Source organism: Rissa tridactyla, chromosome 17 (genome assembly GCF_028500815.1).
Source record: "Rissa tridactyla isolate bRisTri1 chromosome 17, bRisTri1.patW.cur.20221130, whole genome shotgun sequence".
Classification (NCBI taxonomy): Eukaryota; Metazoa; Chordata; class Aves; order Charadriiformes; family Laridae; genus Rissa; species Rissa tridactyla.
In genome coordinates this window covers 6366471-6386986 of record NC_071482.1, presented here as the reverse complement: position 1 = coordinate 6386986, position 20516 = coordinate 6366471, and the positions used below count along the sequence as shown (strand labels likewise).

Here is a 20516-nt window from a genome sequence, read left to right as displayed (position 1 = left end):
GAGGGTTGGAGAACCTGTAAACCAGCGCAAAGCTTGGGATAAAGCCATGTCGTTCATTAAGCTCTTCAATACTTCAGAGAATTCACCCATTCCACATTGCAGAGGGATGAACAAACTGACAGCACATTTTTCTTCGGGAATTTCCCAGCCATAAATGGAAACAGCCGCCTCTTTTAGTGCTGGGGAATAACTATTCCGTCTCTTAAATAAGCAGACTGACAGCTGGGGAGGGGCAACATACACAAGATGGAAGAGAGTTCATCCAGTTGTGTACATCCTCGATGACCATTACGTTAGAAGCTCTTATCCTATTAATATATATCCATAACATGAGAGCAAGACAAATGTTATTTGGGAAAAGACTGTTACATAAACTGCCACTTTCCTCACTGGCACTTGCATTTACAAGATGTTTCATGATAAATTCCGCTCTGCCTTTTGGTCCAATTCTGTAATCCAGTTTGCTTTCCAAGACCAAAGAAGTATTTGATTCCATAAACACATAAATCTCTGGCCAGTTAATGTCAGTTACACTCCTCACCCTGTCACGCCTGATTTATGGTCCCGAAACACTGGAATTCAAACCTCTAAATCTTCTTCTTCGTTGATGGAAGTGCCTCTGCCCAAGTATCCAGTCTTTTATTTACTACTAGCTGCTTCTGCTTGTGACAGCGGGTTTGATCGGTGAGCTTTACCCATCCAGAGGCCTGGGCTCGATGCTCTAAAAAAGGGTCATGCCTTTTCTTCCTGCAAGTATCTACCACCTCAAACGAGGGATGCAAGGTTAGAGATTAAGGGCACTACACAGCACAATGATGTTCTTCGGGGAGGATTTTTTGTGATTTTAAGTCATTTCTGCTCTCTAGTTTTCCTCTACTTCAATGCTGGGAATAACAACGTAAAGGAATTCCTATCAACTTATGTAAAATCAAGAATGTTTCACATCTACCCCTGAAACGTAGGCATTACACTGCAGGTCAGGCTCAAAAAGGCATAAAAAACGAAAACATGAAAAACACACCCATTTTCTTTGCCCTGTATTTCTAGGTTCTGTTAAACCTCATCACAACGGAGCTTATTGAGCATGCTGTCTATGCAGCTCCCTATCGGATGTTATTCAGGAAAGCCTTCTGGCATGCTGCAGGGGACTTCAGGATAGGAAGGCGATTTCTCTTTTGTGAAGAGTTGTTGTTCATTATATTTCAGAGAAAGGCGTACCCGAGAGCTTTCCTTTGTAGCATAAAGGTACCTGCAAAACGTCAAATTTAACTACATTCTGAATTTTCCGTGAGGTCAAACGTTACAATAACCTTGCCCGTTTGATCCCATTCGCTGGAATATGAGTCTTTATTCCAGCGAAACCAGAGCGGATGGAAGCTTAGCAGGAAATCTTAGATTCCCTTTTCATTTATGCTAGAAAATCACAGTCTCCCAGCTAACGCGTTTGGTGCAGACACGTCAGCTACCAGACGTGCAGTACCTGTTGCACAAGCACGATGAGAGCTGCTGGCCCCTGGATCCAGGGCAGAAGGGCTGCAAGGCTTGAGAAATATCGAGAGCCTGCTAGGAAAACTCATACTGCTCCTGCTTTCCATCAGGCTCCCTCTGCCGCAATACGTGAGGAGACCTGGCTGGATAAAACCACGGAAGATTAAGTTGCTTTAAAACTGAAACTCCAGTCTCTAGAATTTATAAGCTGCTGAAAAAAAGCTCGAATAGTGAATCGCATTGACTTGGTGGCCAGAGAACACAGATTTATAGCTACTGAGGGCATTCACTGCCTCAAAAGAAAATGCACGGCCTTTTGCAGGATTGTCTGCAGGTCAGATCAGATTTCCTGCTCTGAAGAGTTACAAGTATTCCACAACTATTTGCTGCTACACTGACAAAAAATGCCAGGCAGTACTTTGAAAGATTACTTGCACTGTTTGTTTTTAATTAAGTGAAGCCCCATGAAAGTAATACTGCTTATTAAATCAAAAGGCACATGAACGACAACCTGAGGGACTCCAGAACATGCTGTTCAGCACAGTCCCTATTCAGATAAATTACTCTTCCCACCTTTACTTAATTAAAGAAAAAAAGGAGAGGGGGAAAAAGTAGCTTTTCTGGACTTTTTCTAAAAAAAAAACCAAAACCAAAACATTTCCTATTCTATATGGAGTGCAACACTGCAACTCCTCCTATGTCAGTGTAATACCCACAAATATGGAGGATATAAATTAAGTCTTTCAAGACCACTGAGGAATTCTAACAGTTCCTTTGATACAAAAATGAGTCTTGTTGCCTCATCAGCCTTCCTGTGAGCATAACCCTTGACGGCTGCCGCTTTTAAATGTGTGAGTATTCTAACTTTTCACCCTTTCCTTGGCTGAGAAATCGGTACGCATATTTGTGCAGGGACTTGGCTGCTTCAAGCCCAGCTGCACACCCTGCATTACTGCTGTCTACACAGATGAAGTTCATGGGCACTTCTCCTTCCATAAGGAGAGGCCAGCACTTAGCAAAATAAAAAAATCAGGAAGAGACGTCGCAGTCGCAAACTCTACCACTGACATCTGATGTGAAGCTTTTGGAGGGAGAACAGCTGGGCTGGCATTGCAGAGCTGAGCCTTCATGGGTCTCGATGTGCCGCACAGCCCTTAAATCTAATGTTCATTGCCGTGAATCTCACCTGTGAATTAACAGCTTATGGCAAGTTAGTATCCAGGAAACCAACACTTCAATTAAAGAGTGAGGGAAGTTGGCAGAGGGGCTTTCCGTGCAAGAACTTCTGAACAGAATACTTAAAAGTCCCCTGGTTTTGGATTTATAACTTGTAAACACGAGCAGAGCTTTCAATTCGTGCTTCAAATTGTGCTTCACGCTTTGTTTTCCTTAGCTTCTCTTCCTGCTTTTATTCAGCAGATAGGTGGCTTGAACCCAGGAAGGCTAATGAATGCCTGACACAGCAGGCAGTAAATCTACAGACTAGCAGCTCATCCTAGCTTTATTGCTTTATTTTTTTTTAAATTGCTGATAATTACAATAATGCACATGGGCAGAGGTCCAAGACAGGAAGAATTATTGTCTGCAGGCAGATCTGGTGTGAGCTGATAATACCAGCCTGTGTTTGCTTTTGAATTTAAATGGCAGAAATCTCAGTAAAGCAGTCTTTGGCTTACTTTAACTTGCTGGAAGGGGTGGAGTTCTCATCTGCTCGTCCTTTATTGACTTTTGTGGCAGAGGATTCTGCACCAGCAGAAAACTGGAAACCAAGGCAGGAGCTGCAGTCCTAGCTCGGGTGCAGTTTATATTTAGATCGCCGCTGTTTATGGCTAACACGCAGCCTCGAACACTCGGAAGTTCAGCGACAATAACCTATGTACTTTCATACGTGCCAACATCAACCGTAGCATTACGAAGAGCAAAACATTGCTGAAGCCTCAATTATGCCTTACTGCTTTTGCACCTTCCTCTGTCTTTCTACAGGGAAAAGGGGAGATTTCCAACTACCTGTGTCTGACAGGCAGCCTCTTTGCCCTTGGAACTTGTACTAACGAGGTAGTAGATTATTTCCCCCTCCTCCTCTGGTTTATCATGCTCCATAAACCAAGCCTACATGAGTCATTGGGCAGATAATCTGCCTGTCACATTTGCACCGGGGAACTGCCACATTCAGAGAGGGAAAGCAACACTGCAGGCAGTCCTGGTGCATAGCTGGTCTCGGGGAGCAGCCATCAAATCCAGTAAAGCCAGGATTCAGCGCAGTCTTGGCTTCCTGAAGTTGTTTGTGTAACATGGTTGCCTTTGGCATCCTCTTTTCTACCCCCAGAGAGATGAAGTTCAGAACAACTCAGTTGGAACATTCCCTGAACAAATGTTACCGTACCCAGAACAGTGTCCTTTTAAAAAGATTAATTAATAAGCCTCAAGGTTTCAAAACTAAACCTTGTGTGCAATGGGACTGGAACAGCTTACCACAAAAGCCACCCTAAAAATATAAGGGCGAAAGAAGAGGTAGGCAGTACTATGATGCCATTAATAAGCCTCACACTGTGCAAAAGCAGGTCCAAATATGCTTTATCAGTCCGGCTGCCCTCCCCTCGTCACAAGGACACCAGGAACAATCTTCATGCGAAGTATCAGACAGCTCCACTTACGGCCACTTCCTTCCCCTTTTCAGCAAAACACAGCAACGGGGCTATTTACAGCACTCTTTTGGCGGAGCGATTCTAAGTCTTATTACAGCACATGGAGGCTAGACCTATTTATTACCAGGCTGAACTAAGGCACAAAGTCGAGTGACTTGCCTAAGGTCACCCGTCAGTGGGCTCAGCCCGGTTTAATCCTCAACCCCTCATCGCTCCAATCTGTGTCATCATCCTGTCTTGCACAGCAAGACTAATTACTGCTTTCCCACATGAATTATTTGGGCATCTGAACCACAGAGATGCAAGACGTCTTGTTAGTTAGCCAGCAAGTGAAAACTTCAGTGCAAGTTAACGTTTTCACATACACTAAAAAATCTACTGAAGAAAAAGGCTACAGGGCAATTTTGCCTTCTTGGACAACTGGAATGGAGATGCAAAACACAATGTAGGGAGAGCGGTTATGATTCAACAGTGTTTCACTCCGCTCAGGAAAAAACGTGACTCCCTTTTCAGATCTAACTTTCATTACTGAGCTGACTGTTAGTATGAACTATCGTTGTTCACAGCACAAAGGCTTCAACAGCACATGTATGGAGGAGTACTGAGATACGCTATTTTGTAAGTAACTTCTCCCCACGGTTCGAAAGCAAGTCCTTTCCATCTTCAGGCACTTCAGCTACATAAGAGTTAGTGAATATAATCACTGTGGTTACCAGGATACTGAGATTCCATAATACACAGGAAAGTACATTTACAAAACCTTTCGTCACTTCAAAGCAATGTGTTGAAGCAAAAATAACTTCTGGACTAAAACTCATCACAACACACACACACTTGTCCCCTAGCTTTCCTACTGGACAAAACTGGTAGGGAGAAGGAGGAGAGAATAATATATTAACATCAGCCAGGTAAAAAACCAAACCTTTACTATCGATTCAGAGTGATTTAGCATTCCGGGGGTGGGGGAAAAAAACCAAACCAAATCGAAAAACCTCTCCCAAACCAGCAAGAATATCTGTTTTAGAGATCTCGCGAAGCTCACTGGGAGCTTCACAAAAAAAGCCTGCAATGGAGAGACCACTGTAGGAACCTGTGGTTACTCGGTCTAACCATGCATCTAACCACTCGAACGACTGGAGATAAAAAGGCTGCACAGATTGTGCTTTTATCTAACACAAAGCAAGCAGGAAATTGAAGGGCATATTTTAACAGAGCATCAAGAATTTGAAGTGGCAAAGAAAAATACCTGGGAAAAAAATGCAAGATAAAGGAAAGATAACAAGTGGGAATGCAGTCAGCAATGCAGTTTGGTTTTGGTTTCAACCATTCCTGAGCTCAAGTAACCCTCCCTTTATAGAGGTTGTTCAGTATCACAGAATGGCTATTTATGTGCACAGACTGCAGTTGGTTTGGAACATGATAAAATACTCGTTTGTTATCTGCAGCCCTGCAATTAGGCCACACACAAACTTGCCTATAGCAAGAGGCACTGCTCTAACCCCGCTGAAGCTCTGCAGGCCACACTGAGTGCTTTCCACTCCCAAATTCACAATCTTCTAAAAAAAAAAAAAAAAAAAAAAAAAAAAAAAAACCAAAAACAAACACCAAAAAAACCAACCCAACCCCAAAGTAATCGGTAATTCTGCCCTCCAAACAGTCCAAATGAAACTTCAAATCTGGAAGAGGAAACCGTGAGGTTTTTAAGTCTTGGCTTTCCAAACCATGCCAATGGCCATCTTTTGAAAATAGGAAACCCACAGCTAAAATACGGGGCTGCTTTCATCACTGCTGCTACTCCCAGAGCCTTGCCAAGCGTATGCTGAACCACACCAAAATTAACATCTTACCAAAAAAATTATGGAACAGCCTTGCCATCTTCAGTGTCCAAACCAAGGATATGTTTACACTTAAAACTTTTAACGTTCTGTCAAAAGCACAGGTTACTTCTATAGAGTTCTATGGAAATAGTCACGAGTTAGTAGATATTACTGAGAACGGATAACTTAACTCTAGCTCTTATTAAACATATTTGGGAAATAATGCAAATTAGGATTTTAAAGCAAAAACATCTCCCCACGCATCTTCCCACACACCACCTCCTGTTATTTATTCTGAGAACTGCTTATGGCTTGTTATGGAGTATCTTTCAGGCAGCACCTTACATCATTGCTCGTGTACAAAACAAAATCTTTTAAGAACTTTTAATGCCTAGGGGCGCAGAAATCAGTGCTTTAAAAAAATAATCTTTGTATTTGCTATTTAAAAGATTCCCGAACTGATACTGTAAGTTTATTCAGCTACAGTAAGCGATTATGTTTTTCTTAAATGGAAAGAACATCACCCCAAGAAAGTTTAGTCTTCAGTTAGCTGCTCATTAGGAAAAGCTCCTACCCTTTATGGCTAAAAAATAAATGCAAGAGCATTAACTTAGCAAAACCATCTCAAATTCTCACCCCAAAAATGGTCTTTCATTTCCCTGACTGGAGCTATTTTTGATCCCAGTAATCAGCAACAAAACTGAAGAAAGGCTGCCAGTTTCGTTCCACTAATGCTGGCAACCTGGAGGTGAGCGCGCAAGTAAGAGCAGGAAAAAGAACGACAAGCACTTCTTACTTAAGTAGCAAAGAGGCTGACGATGGCTCAGAGCAACACTTCTTACTTCCAAGAGTCAGAAGACGAATGCCTTGTTTATTTTTCAGCTTGTCACCCAACAGCCAAACATCCCTCAGAAGGATCCTGGCACTGTTAGCAGAATTTAGGCTCAAATCTCAAACCTACTTCCTTCTTCAAAGCAGAGGATAAAAGGTGGACTCCTCTCTGTCCCTAGAGCTCAAACACCTAGACTGTCACAAGAGAGAGGTCAAACGACAAAAGAGCCTTCTGAAGTACCCTGAAAAGTTTTGTCAGCAGCAGGGTCACAGAAAGTGAAGAAAGGACCTCAGTAATCACTTAATGGATTTCAATTTTTTACTCTTTAAAAGCAATACTGACTAATTTAGTAGCATTTTATTTCAGAAGCATTAATTTATCAGCTGGGGTTTAATAGTCACAGCGTCATATCATAGCTAGGCTAGCATACCGAAACTCTAATGGATGTATTAAACAGTTCCTTTAAGAGAAGCAACAGATCTCTACTTAGAATAACTGCTTAATGCTATTAGAAAATTAAGCGGTGATTTATAGCACAGACTAAAGCAGGCTAGGTTGAGATCCCCTTTACTTATTTTGCTGATCCAGAAAGTAAAACTAGTTCAACAGAAGCTAGCCTAGAATCTCTAATAATTCAGGACTATCACTGCATAACATTTAACTGGCGTGGTGTGTTGTACAAACACACCTGATTTCCATATGCCGAGTTTTACAGCTCTTCAGTCTATTGAGCTGTATCAGATCGTGTAGCACCTCATGGAAATAAAACAAAACGGGAGATTTTTATCCTTGACAAAATAAGATTTCCCTTTTTTAGCAATTTCTTTGGGTTTCAGTGGGAAGAATGAACTCTGTGTACACTGATAGCTATTTCCTTCAGGTTTCCTTAAGCATCTTCTGGAAAATTTCAAGGTAGGGGATAGAAAGCAGCATTTTCTTCTTTTCTGTCTTAGTTGAACTACAATTGAGCATTAGATTGTTGGAAGAAGTTACATACTGCAGCCGCCCAACCGTCAGGTCTTGGACGAGTTTTAAGAAATATGACACCTCAATACGGGCTTCGAAGCACAAAACCATCACGAGCTGAAAGCTTTATTACAAATCTGGAGGCAAAACCTGCCTGTTCTGCAACAGTGGGGGAAATTGCTCTTTGAAAAAGAACAAGCAGAACAGTTTTAGACAATCAAGTTATATCTGAAAGAGGCAGTATACACCAAGAACTTCCATCACCCCACAGAAATTCCTCTTCAAGGTCCCTGAAAACTACTACTATCTTTTTTTTTTTTTTTTTTTTGCCTACAGACATAGTATCCTCCAGCTGGAGGAACAGTAAAGAAAAACTTCAGGATGTGTTGTTTTGAACGCAAGTATTCCAAATAAATTCTTTATTTTCCTGTTTGGAAAAGGCTATCGAGACAGGAAAAGAGGAAGACTATTTTCTTGGAGAAGCTTTTTTACCTGCTTTTGTCCAACGTGATACACGCTTGAGTGAGGAAGAAATAAACGGCGAGCCATCACAAGCAAGTTTTACTTTCTTTGACCCTACAAGCAGATATGGACAGTAATGGAAATGCTGACTTAACATGTAAATCCCATCACTGGGACAGTCATTGGGGGGGAGATCGATTTGCGTATTGATGCAATAGGCCACTCACCATTTTCCTAGCCATGGGCTGAGTAGTTTCAATAGAGCTTTTGCAAAGTCAAAGGATGAAAACGTTGCATAAAGTTCTAACCCCAGGGAGCGGTGGTTTTGTTTTTCACTAGTTGACTTCGGGCACGGCCCACTAAGGGGCTTTTTTAATTCCGAAACACGTCTGCGTGCACAGCTCAGCTGCAAATATTAACCTCGCCAGAATCTGCGAAATCACTGCTGTGGATTAACCCTATGGAATATATGCAGATGTCTCACATCGTAACAGATCAGCACCCGAGAAAGCCATGTTGAAACTACAGCTTGATGATGCAATAGTATGAGACAGCTAGAAACTTCTCTCATTCTCTTAGCCTTATTTTGGACATCTAAAAAACCCCCACAATCATCGAGAGCCCAAACGAGCTCCTTAACAGATTACGTCTTAATTTTGAGGCTGCCTCTCCCTACACAATCCCCAGCTAGCCTAGACAGCAGTGAGACCAGTACTAGATTTATTTGTGTTATGAGGCTAGGAACATTTAGAGAACTCTGAAAATATCGCACTGAGATTTTTTGTATCCGGTCGTTATACCAGTTTTGAGGAGGAAAACAGGTTAGGTAACAGGCAGAAAGTGAATTCCTGTGGATCACGGCTATGTGGCAATTCTAAAGCCTGCACAGCAAAGACAAATGGACTATCCAGTCGCGGGATTCCATTGGACGTCATCTGTATTTTCACAGTTATACCTATCAGTAATAGGGATGGAAATATTAACCCAGAGACAGGAATAATAAAAACGGTCCTCTGCTTTGAGGCCACTATTTGTTCCCAAGGTTAGTTCTCACCATTTGTTAGGAAGTATCCTAACAAATACACGATTTTAAATCGGGAGCCAAGGTGTTGCAGTGGAGACCGACCACCCATTCACACACAGGAGAGAAAAAGAAAGAAAGAAAGTGTGTCTGCAGACAACAATAGGCCGAGTGTTTCCATGTGCAAACTCGGCCCCAGTTTCATCTTTCTGCAATATGAGCAGTTGAAATTTGGCGCGAGTTGAAGACGTTCACATCCTGATGCATTCCAACAGATTGTACCACTCCAGCATGTTCAGTCTGTCTGTATCTTTATTTTGGACTTTACATGACATGTGGTGTATTTTGCAGCTTAATGACTATTTTAATCCTCTTCATCACTGAAGAACGTCATCCTAGATGTCATGTAGATACGCATTATTAGATAGAAGCTGCTCAGAGATGTATTTGAAGAGACATTCCAAAGTACAGAACTCATTTCCAACGCAAATATTACGAAACAAAAGGCTCTGCTTTACTTGAGCTGGAGTATTTAAAGGTAGCTGCTATGAACAGTAAAAATTCTACCAGTCCCCTGTTACAGCACGAGAAGCAGCTTACAGGCAGGTCAGTAGCATCCTCTTAAAAAAAATAAATAAATGAATAACTATGTAAGTGGCAACGCATCTCAAAGTCAACACCAGGGGAATAGCTGCTGAAAGTTTAGCTACGAACAGCTGTGCACATTAAGCCCATTTTAGGCAGTTAATTTCGCTGCCAGCTGTAGCTAAATGTTTGTTATGCCCTCAGTTATATGATCAAAATAAATTTAATAATCACAGACTATTAAATAAAATAGCAGAACAATATGAGTAACGCTATCAGCCACTTACATAATGGGGAATAACGATTTAACTTTTTGCAAAAATCTTTAAAGACAGTGACAGGAAACACAAAAAGCCAAATGGAAACCAAGGACAGCAAGGCCAATGAAGTGAAGTCATCTTTGCTTTTGCCTCAAGCAAAAGGCCATTTAGAGACTTCGAAAACAGCGCTGCTCACTTCTTCTCTTCTACAGTATAGACGAAGCTTGCAGCCCAAATTCTGTAGGTATCTTCACAGCATTCTTCTCTGAAACAACCACTCTAGCTGTGTGCATACATATGACTTAGAAGTATGACACTGGCCGTTTCAGAACAGTAATGCTCTGGAAATACATCAGCATCTATTACAAAAGGACTACAATGATGCATTCTAGTCAGTGCCCGGCAATGAAAGAGGGAATTAACATGCTATAGATGCCTTGTGGAAAACCTCCCATACGGTTATACTTTGAAAAGTATTCTTCTCATCACACTAATTCCCATGTGAAGTAACTTGCAAAAGCCTGCTCAATATAATCGAGCGCAACAAATTCATGCAATCCTAGGAATTTCAGCCTCAACTTCAAAATGTCTTTTGTCTGTATTGCAGAGTTTACTTTTAAGCAAATCTGACAGAAGATCTCCTGTCATCTTAACAGCCCTGCTACGTTAGGAAACCGGCTCTTCTCCTTGGTCTTCCTTGGAGCCACCTCACTGAGTGAAGGACCCGGTGGACAGGGAGGGAAGGCAAAAGGGCTTCGAGGTGATCAGATGGTTGATGCTTATTTCTTTGCCTCAACCCGAGACATGAAGACTTTCTGAAGCAAGACGCAAGCATTTAAAATGAAGGATTAATTTATCTAAAACACAGTACTATGGATTCAAATGTCGGTAACAGATTTCATCTCAGTGTAAGCTCTTATTCGCAAACTCAAATATATCTTGTACATGCGTACAATGAAAAGACCGATAAAACCAAAAGCATAAGCACGCAGGCAGAAAGTGAAGGACCTAAGCAAATCACAAGCTGTGATTCAGACCATAAAGCCAGCTGCGGATAACGCAGGGATACAGCAGTGCAAAATATTACATTGCATCAAGCCTGCGCTCTGGCAGGCCATTCATCTCCTGCCTTTGTTATTGGGAAATTGCTTCCGAGAAAGCGGCTGTTGCCCTAAACAGAATATCCACATACTGACTAGCTTTGTTGCAGAGCAAGTATTGATGCAATTTGAACAAGACAGCATTTATCAGGAGTGACGGGGGCAGGAACACTTTTTTTTTTTCCTGTATTTAAAGCCTCCAGCGAGTCTCTTCTGCTGTGACATGATGCCCAAGCTTCCCATGTCCACAGAAATATCCTAAATTCATTCCACGGCCCCCATCAAGAATTCATTCAGCCTCTTCTGGGGTCTGGCACTTGCCCAGGTAAGTCCGCAGCACTGTGTACACTCGTCTCCAAAGGCTGAGTTCTAATACACCAATATGTCGCAAACACAAGAGCCCAACTTTTTTGGCTGGCTACCAAGAGAAAAAAAAACCTTCTCCACCGCTTGATGCTTCCAGCGCTGAGGCTACAAGGCTCTACTTAGACTCTGGAAATGAAGCGGTTATTTGAAACCCTGCAACTCAAACTACTTAGAGGCACTTAATCTTATTCCAACAGTCCAAATGGGAGCTGCGAGCGTCCTGCTCCATTCAAGAGTAATAACTGGTTTCCACGATAACGTGCGCCCTCAACAATTTCTCAGTTTCCTTTTTTCCTGACAGGCAGCAACATTTAAGTGCATGCATGGGCACTGCCGTACCCTACACTTGAGAATTAATCTTTGGCCAAGACCGTTACGCAGGCTAATGGGCTTAGCTTGGATGCTGACACTGTTTCATTCTTTAGGGTTTCTAAACGCCTATGCGATCTTGCTGCGTAAAACGAACCAGACATCAAATTCAATTTCTTCAACAAGAGCTTTGATAAATTATGCACAGAAAGACTCACGTTCAGATGCCGATGTATTCACTGGGAACTCAAACCACAGGTTTGAATCGACATTTTGCATTTAATCTTTTGAGAGGAATACTTAGCAGATTAAAGCAAATCTGGCCCTCTCTATTTCAGGCCACAATTATTGTAAGACTACCAGCGTAAGAAGTCAACCAGCGTTTGGTATTAGTGAATTAAACTAATTCACGCAGATTCCTCTAGGACCATTTTTGGCAAGTTGCTACTCCCAATATGAATGGGAAAAGATTAAACACTGATAAAAAAACACCTACTACTTAACTCAGACCGGGCAATGTGTCATGCCAAGTCCAAAACCACATAGAGAATTCGGTGATTAAAAGCTTTATGCTGGAGGTTACCATACGTCTAAGCACAGACCAGCTTCTGTTGTGAATATGCAATCCAAATCCGCTTGAAATCTAGCACGAGTGCATAATGTTTATTCTAACAGATGGTATCGGCAAGATTTTTCTTTTTGTTGCTGTCACTTCACACTACGCAATGACATCATAACTAGGAGGATTCATCAACCCAAAATCCAAAAGAAAAGGGACAAAGCTTTTGGCAGGGAGCTGGAGCTAAAAATAACATAAGAGCCTTTAAAGAAAAGCCCAAAGATTAAAAATGCAAATGTTTGGCTTTTGATTTAAGCGTCTCAGAACTGAAGTTAGCATGGGGCGACTCCTGGAAAATACCAAGCAGTTACCAAAGCGCTGTTTCATCTTTGCAACAACATCATCAGCAGACCATTTTTGAGGTCTCCTCACGGACTATTTTGGTGCTTTGAGGTGGCAGATTAAAGAACCCAAGCACAGCAGTGGTGTGAGAAAATGCAAGCCTCTGTTATAGTAGAGAGTTAACAGAATAATAAAACACTCTCGAATGCAAGAATTAAAAAAACCCACAAAATAAACCCTCCCCCAAAACCACAGCATGCTGACCAACATCAGAACATATTGATTTGAAAATAGAACCTGAGCTGCAAACGCTTGTTGGCGGAGAAAAGACCTAAATGAGTGAGGGAACTTTCAAGGTTGAACACTACTTTTATTTAAACATGAAGTCGTCAGTAACGAGATGGTAATTAGCTACTCTTAAATGGATACTCCACCAAGTATCAACCTACTGCTAGAGTAAGGAACCACCTCTGTGTACTCGTATGTGTCTCTCTCTGTCCTTGACCTGAATCAAAACACAGTTTTGACTGTTGTAATTTTGTTAGAGAGAGGCTTACTGCATGAAATTACTTAAATGCACTCCTGTCACTGAGCCAAAGCCTGGAATCCGAGTGTCGAAGCACAGTTATCATCCACGCCGCACCTCTGCATGATACCACGTATTAGTCATGTTACCAACAGTCGAGGAGAACCGTAACTCTGCTGATGACTCGGTGCCTTACCTCAGAGCTAAGACACACAAAGCTTTACTGAGACAACCGGGAACAAGTGTCACCTCCCACCTTCTGTGGTTTTTTGGGTTTTTTTTTCAGGCTGCATCTAATTTATGTCCTTTATATTTGGTGACTTGAATAATTTGAACTCAAAGTCATCATTTCATAATGATTTTCAGTTAGTCTCAAAGCACAGAAAAGCCACCCGAGCCAAACAAGTATTATTGATTTTGTCTCCTCTCTAAACTCTGAAGCTCATGCGCTGCATGGAATAACAACTTCAGACCCCACGTCATCAACCAAAGGCCTTGCCTAGCCACAGCAAGCTGCCGCACTGCTCATCTGTGCAGGAAATCCCGGGAGCTGAAATAACCAGCGAAACTTTCAAAGGTTCAGGAGAGGAATTCCCCAGAAGGGCACCCACACAGAAGATTAAACTCTGTAGCCAGACACTCTTCAGCAGGCTTGAGACCTGAGACTTCCCACAAACCACTGCTAAAAGATGTTACTGCAAGGCATAACATTGTCATCTTTGGAAAAAAAAAATCTGCAGGGAAAAAAGCCACCTCAAGTGAAGCCATTATCCTTGCAGTCAGCACACCAACACCATGGTAGCCCAACAACAGCAGCAGCGGTCCTCCCAGACTACTGTGCCAGCTTGGCCAGCAGAGATCAAGTCTTGATCTCTAAAACAGATGAAGACATACATCCGTACATGTTCAGGAACCAGGCTTGCCTGCAGCAGGCAACAAAAGCCTTTCTGGACTGTGCCTCATCCATCAGTTCCTTTCCTTAGGAAGCACAGAGAACCAACATGTGATTTGACTTCCCATTGTCGCCAATGAAAATGGAAAGTGAAATGAAACATCAAATGCCACGGAGAGCGACAGCATTTGACTCTGCACACTAGTTAAGAGTGACTAGCACACCGCTAACGATATAAACCAAAACGAAGGTCTGCAATGCATGATCTTGTACAAGAACACGATTGTGGCTGACAGCACAAAATACGACACCAAAACGTTATAACTAAATTGAATGCATCTATGGGTCAAGCTCGGAAAAATAGCGAAGGCATTCTGTTCTCCACCAGCTATATACAAAACACCCACTGTAATACTTGAAAATGAAGTGCTGGTAAGCAGCTTAGCCGCGTGCGTTTCTGATCAGGTGGACACCTGATTACATAAAGCCAAGCAGGCTATGCTTTGCTGCTAGAAAGATTAGTTTAACACCATTTGCAGAACATTAGTGTTCTGATCATTCACCCCAAGTTGGACAACTTTTACAAACGCACATAAAGATGAAATTTTGCATTTTCAACATCAACCCAATCAGACCGTGGAGCAAGCACTAGAACTTATCAACCACTTCAAAGCCACGCCAGAAAGTGAATTTCACTTCTGTCTTCTTTTCTATGTTGATTTTCCATGTTCTCACATGAGACAGAGCTTACAGAAAGCACAGTCAGAAACATATATTTAACTCCGACCAAGTAGGCAGATGGGGGTGAAGGGAGTAAATCTAGTGCCGAAGTTTAAAAAAAAAGCGTTATTCACGTGCAAGATCTACATGTGGAGTATATCCCTGCTTACAGCTGCAGGAATTCATAGATTAAAACAAGTGCAATTCTAACGTTAGGAAATAACTCTAAAAAAACCCCAGCCAAACTATTTCTCCTGAAACACACATTTCCTTGCGTGCTGCCTCTCAGGAGTGAAGGTTCATTTGTTTTTTTCCCCCAACTGCACCCAACCTGAAATACAGCTTGCCCTATTTACACAACAGGAGTAACATGCTGAAGACACCTTTTAGCCTACTGTATCCAGCAAGGAGCCATTGAAAGAAATAGTATGAAAAAAAAAAAAAAGAATGCCACTTTGGTCAATTAATGATAAAGAGAAACCTGACCACTTTCTCCATTCACGTCTTCCTTCTTACTGCTTTATAATAATCCACATTGGTAAGCATTCATTAAATAAATAAACAAATATGGAAGAGTTACTTTTAAGACTTTGCACAACATTGTCAATCCATTTCCTCTCCCTCTCCCAACAAACCTCAGACTTATTGGCACCTACAGCAAAAAGCTGAAAATGAAGATATCGGAATGGAAAGTACAAAATTAATATAGTCAAAGTACCCTAGGGACTCAATTTAAAGTAAACAGTAAGGTAAAACTCAAGACAGAGTACCCCATTTGCCCGTGACAAACTCGCTGCTAGCAGAGAAAGCAGAGCATGCCCATTATGGGTGTAGACAACACTTTTGGAGAAAAAAGGAGCAATCTTGCAAGTTCAAGTACAGTTCTGAATTAAAAGCCTTACCAGATGGTTTCTAGGCCATTGCAAGTATTTGAAGCATTCCAATTAAGAGCGAGCATCATCTTAAATTAACAACGTGTTTCAGAGGTGCTGACTGCACGAACTAAAAATCAATGATACTAAGTTTTACTGCACATAAGTAGCATGAGAGCAGGCATCTAAAGGATTACATCAATTTAGAAGACCTAAGTAGTTAATGAGAAGAATCTGAAATGCCAAAGTCTAGAAGCAGAGGTAAAGGCTTTGTTGTTCTAACGAGAAAGAGACAGTTGGGGATAGTGTATTCCTCTTGTATTTTCAACTGAAGAACAAGGTGACGGTTTAAGTATATTTGTAGAAGCAGATGCTACAGTTAAAATAACTTATGTTTACAAGATGGAGTCCATACGCCTCCAAAAGACACGTAGATAAGAAAAAAAACAAAGGCAGAATTTTTACAAGCAACATTTGGAGACAAGCCTAACTGGCATATAGAACACAGTGCATTAATCCTTCCTTGCACCATAAGGCGCTGAAGGAGGAGCAGTATGTAATAATAAAGCTCACATCCAGCTAAAGCCACCTACAGAATAGGTTTTGAATAACTCTCAGGCGATGCAAAGAACATATTAACAAAAAAAATAATTCAATCCCTGGTAGAGATATTAATGCCTAAATAACATTTAAGAAAGGTCGTAACTATTTCATATGTGAAGCAAGGAGAGCTAAGGCCTTCTCCAAAGAGCAAAGCTTACCTTTATGTAGCATTCTACAACGCAGCAGCAATTCCACAGCCTCTTTGCAATATCAGATGTCCCTCTGATTAGCTTTACTTCCTTATAGATATCTCTGCTTCAGAGAAGCTTTTGCTGAGGCTTAGAAGAGGCATTGCATACAATCGCTTTCATATGAAAGTGTATTTCCTAACACACACTGGCAAGCGAAGTTTTAGGAACTGAAAGCAAACCAAAGGCCACATGCTCAAGACTGGAATTTTACTGAGCTGTTTCTACTCAGGACCTCAACACAGAAGTGGAAATTTCCCCTAGGTGGAGTTCTTTGTTCAATGCAGCAGGCAATTAGAAGTCCCCAAGGTCTGCAGAAATGGCACAAGACTGATATTTTTGTCAGTGAGAATTTAAACATACAATACAAAAATAATAACATGAAACTCACAATTCTGCTGCAAAACACACTGTTGTTTTTTCTCACCCCCAATCCTGGTCATTTGAAACAGACAGGTAACAGACATAAGCATTCAAAGATAGCTTTGGAAAAAGACCACTAAAACCAAACATGATTAAGAAAAAGCTGTATCGAGTCTGCATCGCCTCAGATTTGATTATACAAAAAGGTCAAGTGGTAAAAAAGAAACTTTGCATCTTTAAAGGCCTTGAGGGCACAGCAGAAGTAGTTTATCATTGGACTACAGATTAAATTAGAATAGATTTATTTTCTTTTTCCAATTGGCATCAGAGTCCTATTTGAAGTTCTCAGGGACTTCGCAAGCAAAACACAGCAGTCACTGAACTCAGACAAAACCGTAGGACACATACTAGTATGGAAAGAAAAACATTAATTGCTGGGTATCGATGATTTCTCTAAACTCTTCTATTCAAATTCACTTGAAAGAGAGACTGTCAAAGGTTATCTGCCATCACCACAGGATGATGTGAAAGGGAGAATGACTGTCACTTATGACAAGCCCTTGGAAACGCCCTACTCAAAGGTTCACATACCAATAATTAAAAAAAAAAAAATAATCTGCCACTCCCCTTCCTCTGTGCAGGAAAGAAAGAAAACCAAATTGTAGTTGATAAGAAGATTACCGGGTGTTCTAGGGACAGGGACTGGTGGCTAAGATAATCAAGCGAAAGAAAATCCAACTAATGGGACCGTGCCAATCCAACTAAACTAATAATTGCAGACATTGCTACGCATTTTCCTAAAATCCAGTACACTTTCAAACATCATCTTTATTATTGAAAAAAACATCAATCTCTTGCATATTTTCATCACATTACCTGATAGCATCCACTAACAGTCACAGTATCACAGTAGAAGAACCAAGAACAGTAACCATTTTGCTTCCTAAGCTCTGCATCGAGAGCCTATTCTTGAGAAAATCCAGCAGCTATAAAGACTCCAGATCTGCAGTCCCCCACAGAGAAGACAATGGGAGAGGAGGCAGCAAAAATAAGAATTAAAATGTCACAGTTGACATTTTGTGTCAGCAGATGAAGGTGGCTGTCATGCCTTCAGAGGATGCACGTTCTGCCGCAGGAAGGGCTGAGCAGAGCGCGGAGGCAGCGAGGACAGCCCGCTGCACTGACATAACCCCACGCCAATACACCCAGTCGCGGAGATGAGACTGCTGCAGGTTGGGAGCGAACCCACAGCCTGTAAAACCAACCCGATCGCGATCCTCTGAAAAAGAACGAGCAGAAACGGTTTCGTTTTAATCCTTTTTAAAGAGGTCAACACCCCCATTCTCTGGGGCTGCCAGCCCCTCCTGGGGTGCCGAGGTGTGATGCTGCTGCTCTCCCCTCTGTGCCAGACCCTTTGCCAACCCTGCGACCCGCAAATCCTGCACTCTGCTTCTTCAGAGGCACACCAGGCTTCGGAATAAAATTACAGCTAGATCTGTTTTCCAAGTTGGCATTTTGTAGCACACGTCCATAAGCAGCAGCTTCCAGAAGGGATGCGCATAGCAGCCGAATTTGTCTCGGATATGGCAGAGGAAGTGACCGACTGCTAGAGGAGTTTCCAAACAGGTGGAAGGGATCGGATTTACCCCGGCCACCGCAGAGCAGCCAGGACAGTCCCCTACCACTGCAGCAATGCCAAGGAACCTGATCTAGCCAACACCAGACTCCCCTAGAGCAGCCCTACCGAGTCCTGAGTTATCTTCCCTGTAAGATAACCTCCGCACAAGTTTTTTCCAAAGACAATTATCACCACTTTCCACTGATCTATAGAAATTTAAGAGAAGGACTGGTACAAAGTAGGTGGAATACTATTGCTCAACAGTGGCTGAATAAGCAAAAGTAATTGACTAGACTAATGTCACACAACACGTATTAAAAAAAAAAATTACAGAACCATGCTTATTGCCAGTTAGTAATTACCACCAGCTTAGGGCCTCAGATTTTTGCATCGCACTGAGGTAGATGTTCCGCTTAACCGAGCTTGTTAAATTTAACTGTAAACTGTCAAATCAAGCCATTCACAGGTAGCCACAAGCCTGTTCTTTATCCATCCCTAAATAACGCAGAACATAAACAAGACGGATGTAGCCGTTTTGCATTTCCAAACAACATCCAGGCGTAGATTATTAAACTCTATTTATGTGCCATGTTTGAAGCTCAGCACGTACTTTGCTCTTTGTTTTGCTGTTTCACTTTGACACATAGGTTACAGGGTAAAGTTTTTAAACGGACAAGATTTTTTTCCTATCCATCTTGTCGTTGAGATAGCTAGATTACACAAAGTTTTTAGTTTTAGGGATAAAGTTAGAATTTTCCTCTCCAATTACTTTCATATATAGAGATACAAATGTAATATATACACACACATATATTTGTGTGTATATATATATATAAACCGCAGCATCTAAACCATTTCTATGTTAAATTCACACCCTTCACACTTGGCTGAAGCATCCCCTCAGAAAGATAAGGTAACAGTCCAAACCCGAAGATTTAGTCGGGATCGATCAAACGAATAGCAACCAAATGGATTCGTTTAACCGAGGTTTTTCTCTACGAAATTGCCCTCTAATACTCTTCTAAGCTTCTAGACCAATCTCAAGCTCACAGCTCTTGCTGCCGTGCCAAGAATGCAGAGGTCACTACTCAAAAAAAAAAAAAAAAAAAAAAAGAAGAAAAAAACAAAAAAAGCAACCCCAAACCCCAAGCATCCCCGTGAAATGAAGCCGCTAAACCATGCCAGATAAGAGACCTGCGGTATCGGGTTGGAGTGTTTTCCCGAAAACAGGGGGAAAACGCCAACCCATCACCACCTACCCCGAGAAGGTCTGGCAGAAGCTGGTCAACCTCCAGGTCCCTCCGTGCGGGCACAGACACCCCCAACACGCCGCTCACCTTCCTCCCTCACCCCCGCAGCCCAGCTGCGGGCTGACCCCGAGCGATAACGCAGCTTGGGGCGGGGGAGAAGCAAAAAAACACCCTAAAATGGCGAAAAAGTCCCACCAGCCCTGTTTCCCACCCCCCCCAGCCGCCTCTCCTCCACCCTCAGCCGCCGCCAGACAATGCGCGGTACCCCCGGGGTGGGGGGGGAGCTCGGCGGCAGCGGGGCCGCACCCGCCGCCTCAGCCGCCCTGAGGCGAAGGGCGGCGGGCGCCGGGCCCCCAACGGCCGCCCCGCGCGCCCCCAACGGCCGCTCGCGCGACCCCAACGGCCGCCCCTCGGCCCCCTACCCACCTCGATGTATCCGGCGAGCGTGGCGGCGGGGCCGGCCAGCCCCAGGAGGAGCAGGAGGGGGAAGCGCAGCGCGGAGCCCATGGTCGTTCCTCCGCCGCCGCCCAAGCGCTACTGCGGCCTCGGCGGCCGCCTCGGGAGCCGCCTCGCCAAACCCCGCCCCCCCGCCCACCCTGCCCTATCGCGGCGAGGCGGGGGAGTGACGTCGCGCAGCACCCCGGCTGACGGCCAATCGCCGCGCCGAGGAGGAAAGCTGGCCCCGCCTCCGGGTGAATAAGGGTGGTTGGAAGAGGGAGCCACGCCTCCCTT

At 42.8% G+C, this 20516-nt stretch overlaps 1 protein-coding gene across 5 annotated transcripts in view; it reads right to left on the bottom strand.

Moving 5' to 3' along the window:
- APLP2 (amyloid beta precursor like protein 2) overlaps nucleotides 1-20352 on the bottom strand; it is a 48187-nt gene extending 27835 nt beyond the window's left edge. For all 5 annotated transcript variants that reach the window (XM_054222971.1, XM_054222972.1, XM_054222973.1 and 2 more), the window contains exon 1: nucleotides 20211-20352. In XM_054222971.1, coding sequence (XP_054078946.1) covers nucleotides 20211-20291 — 81 coding nt within the window. In that variant the 5' untranslated portion in view covers nucleotides 20292-20352. The remainder of the gene's footprint in view (nucleotides 1-20210) is intronic.
- Between the last annotated feature and the right edge of the window lie 164 nt (nucleotides 20353-20516).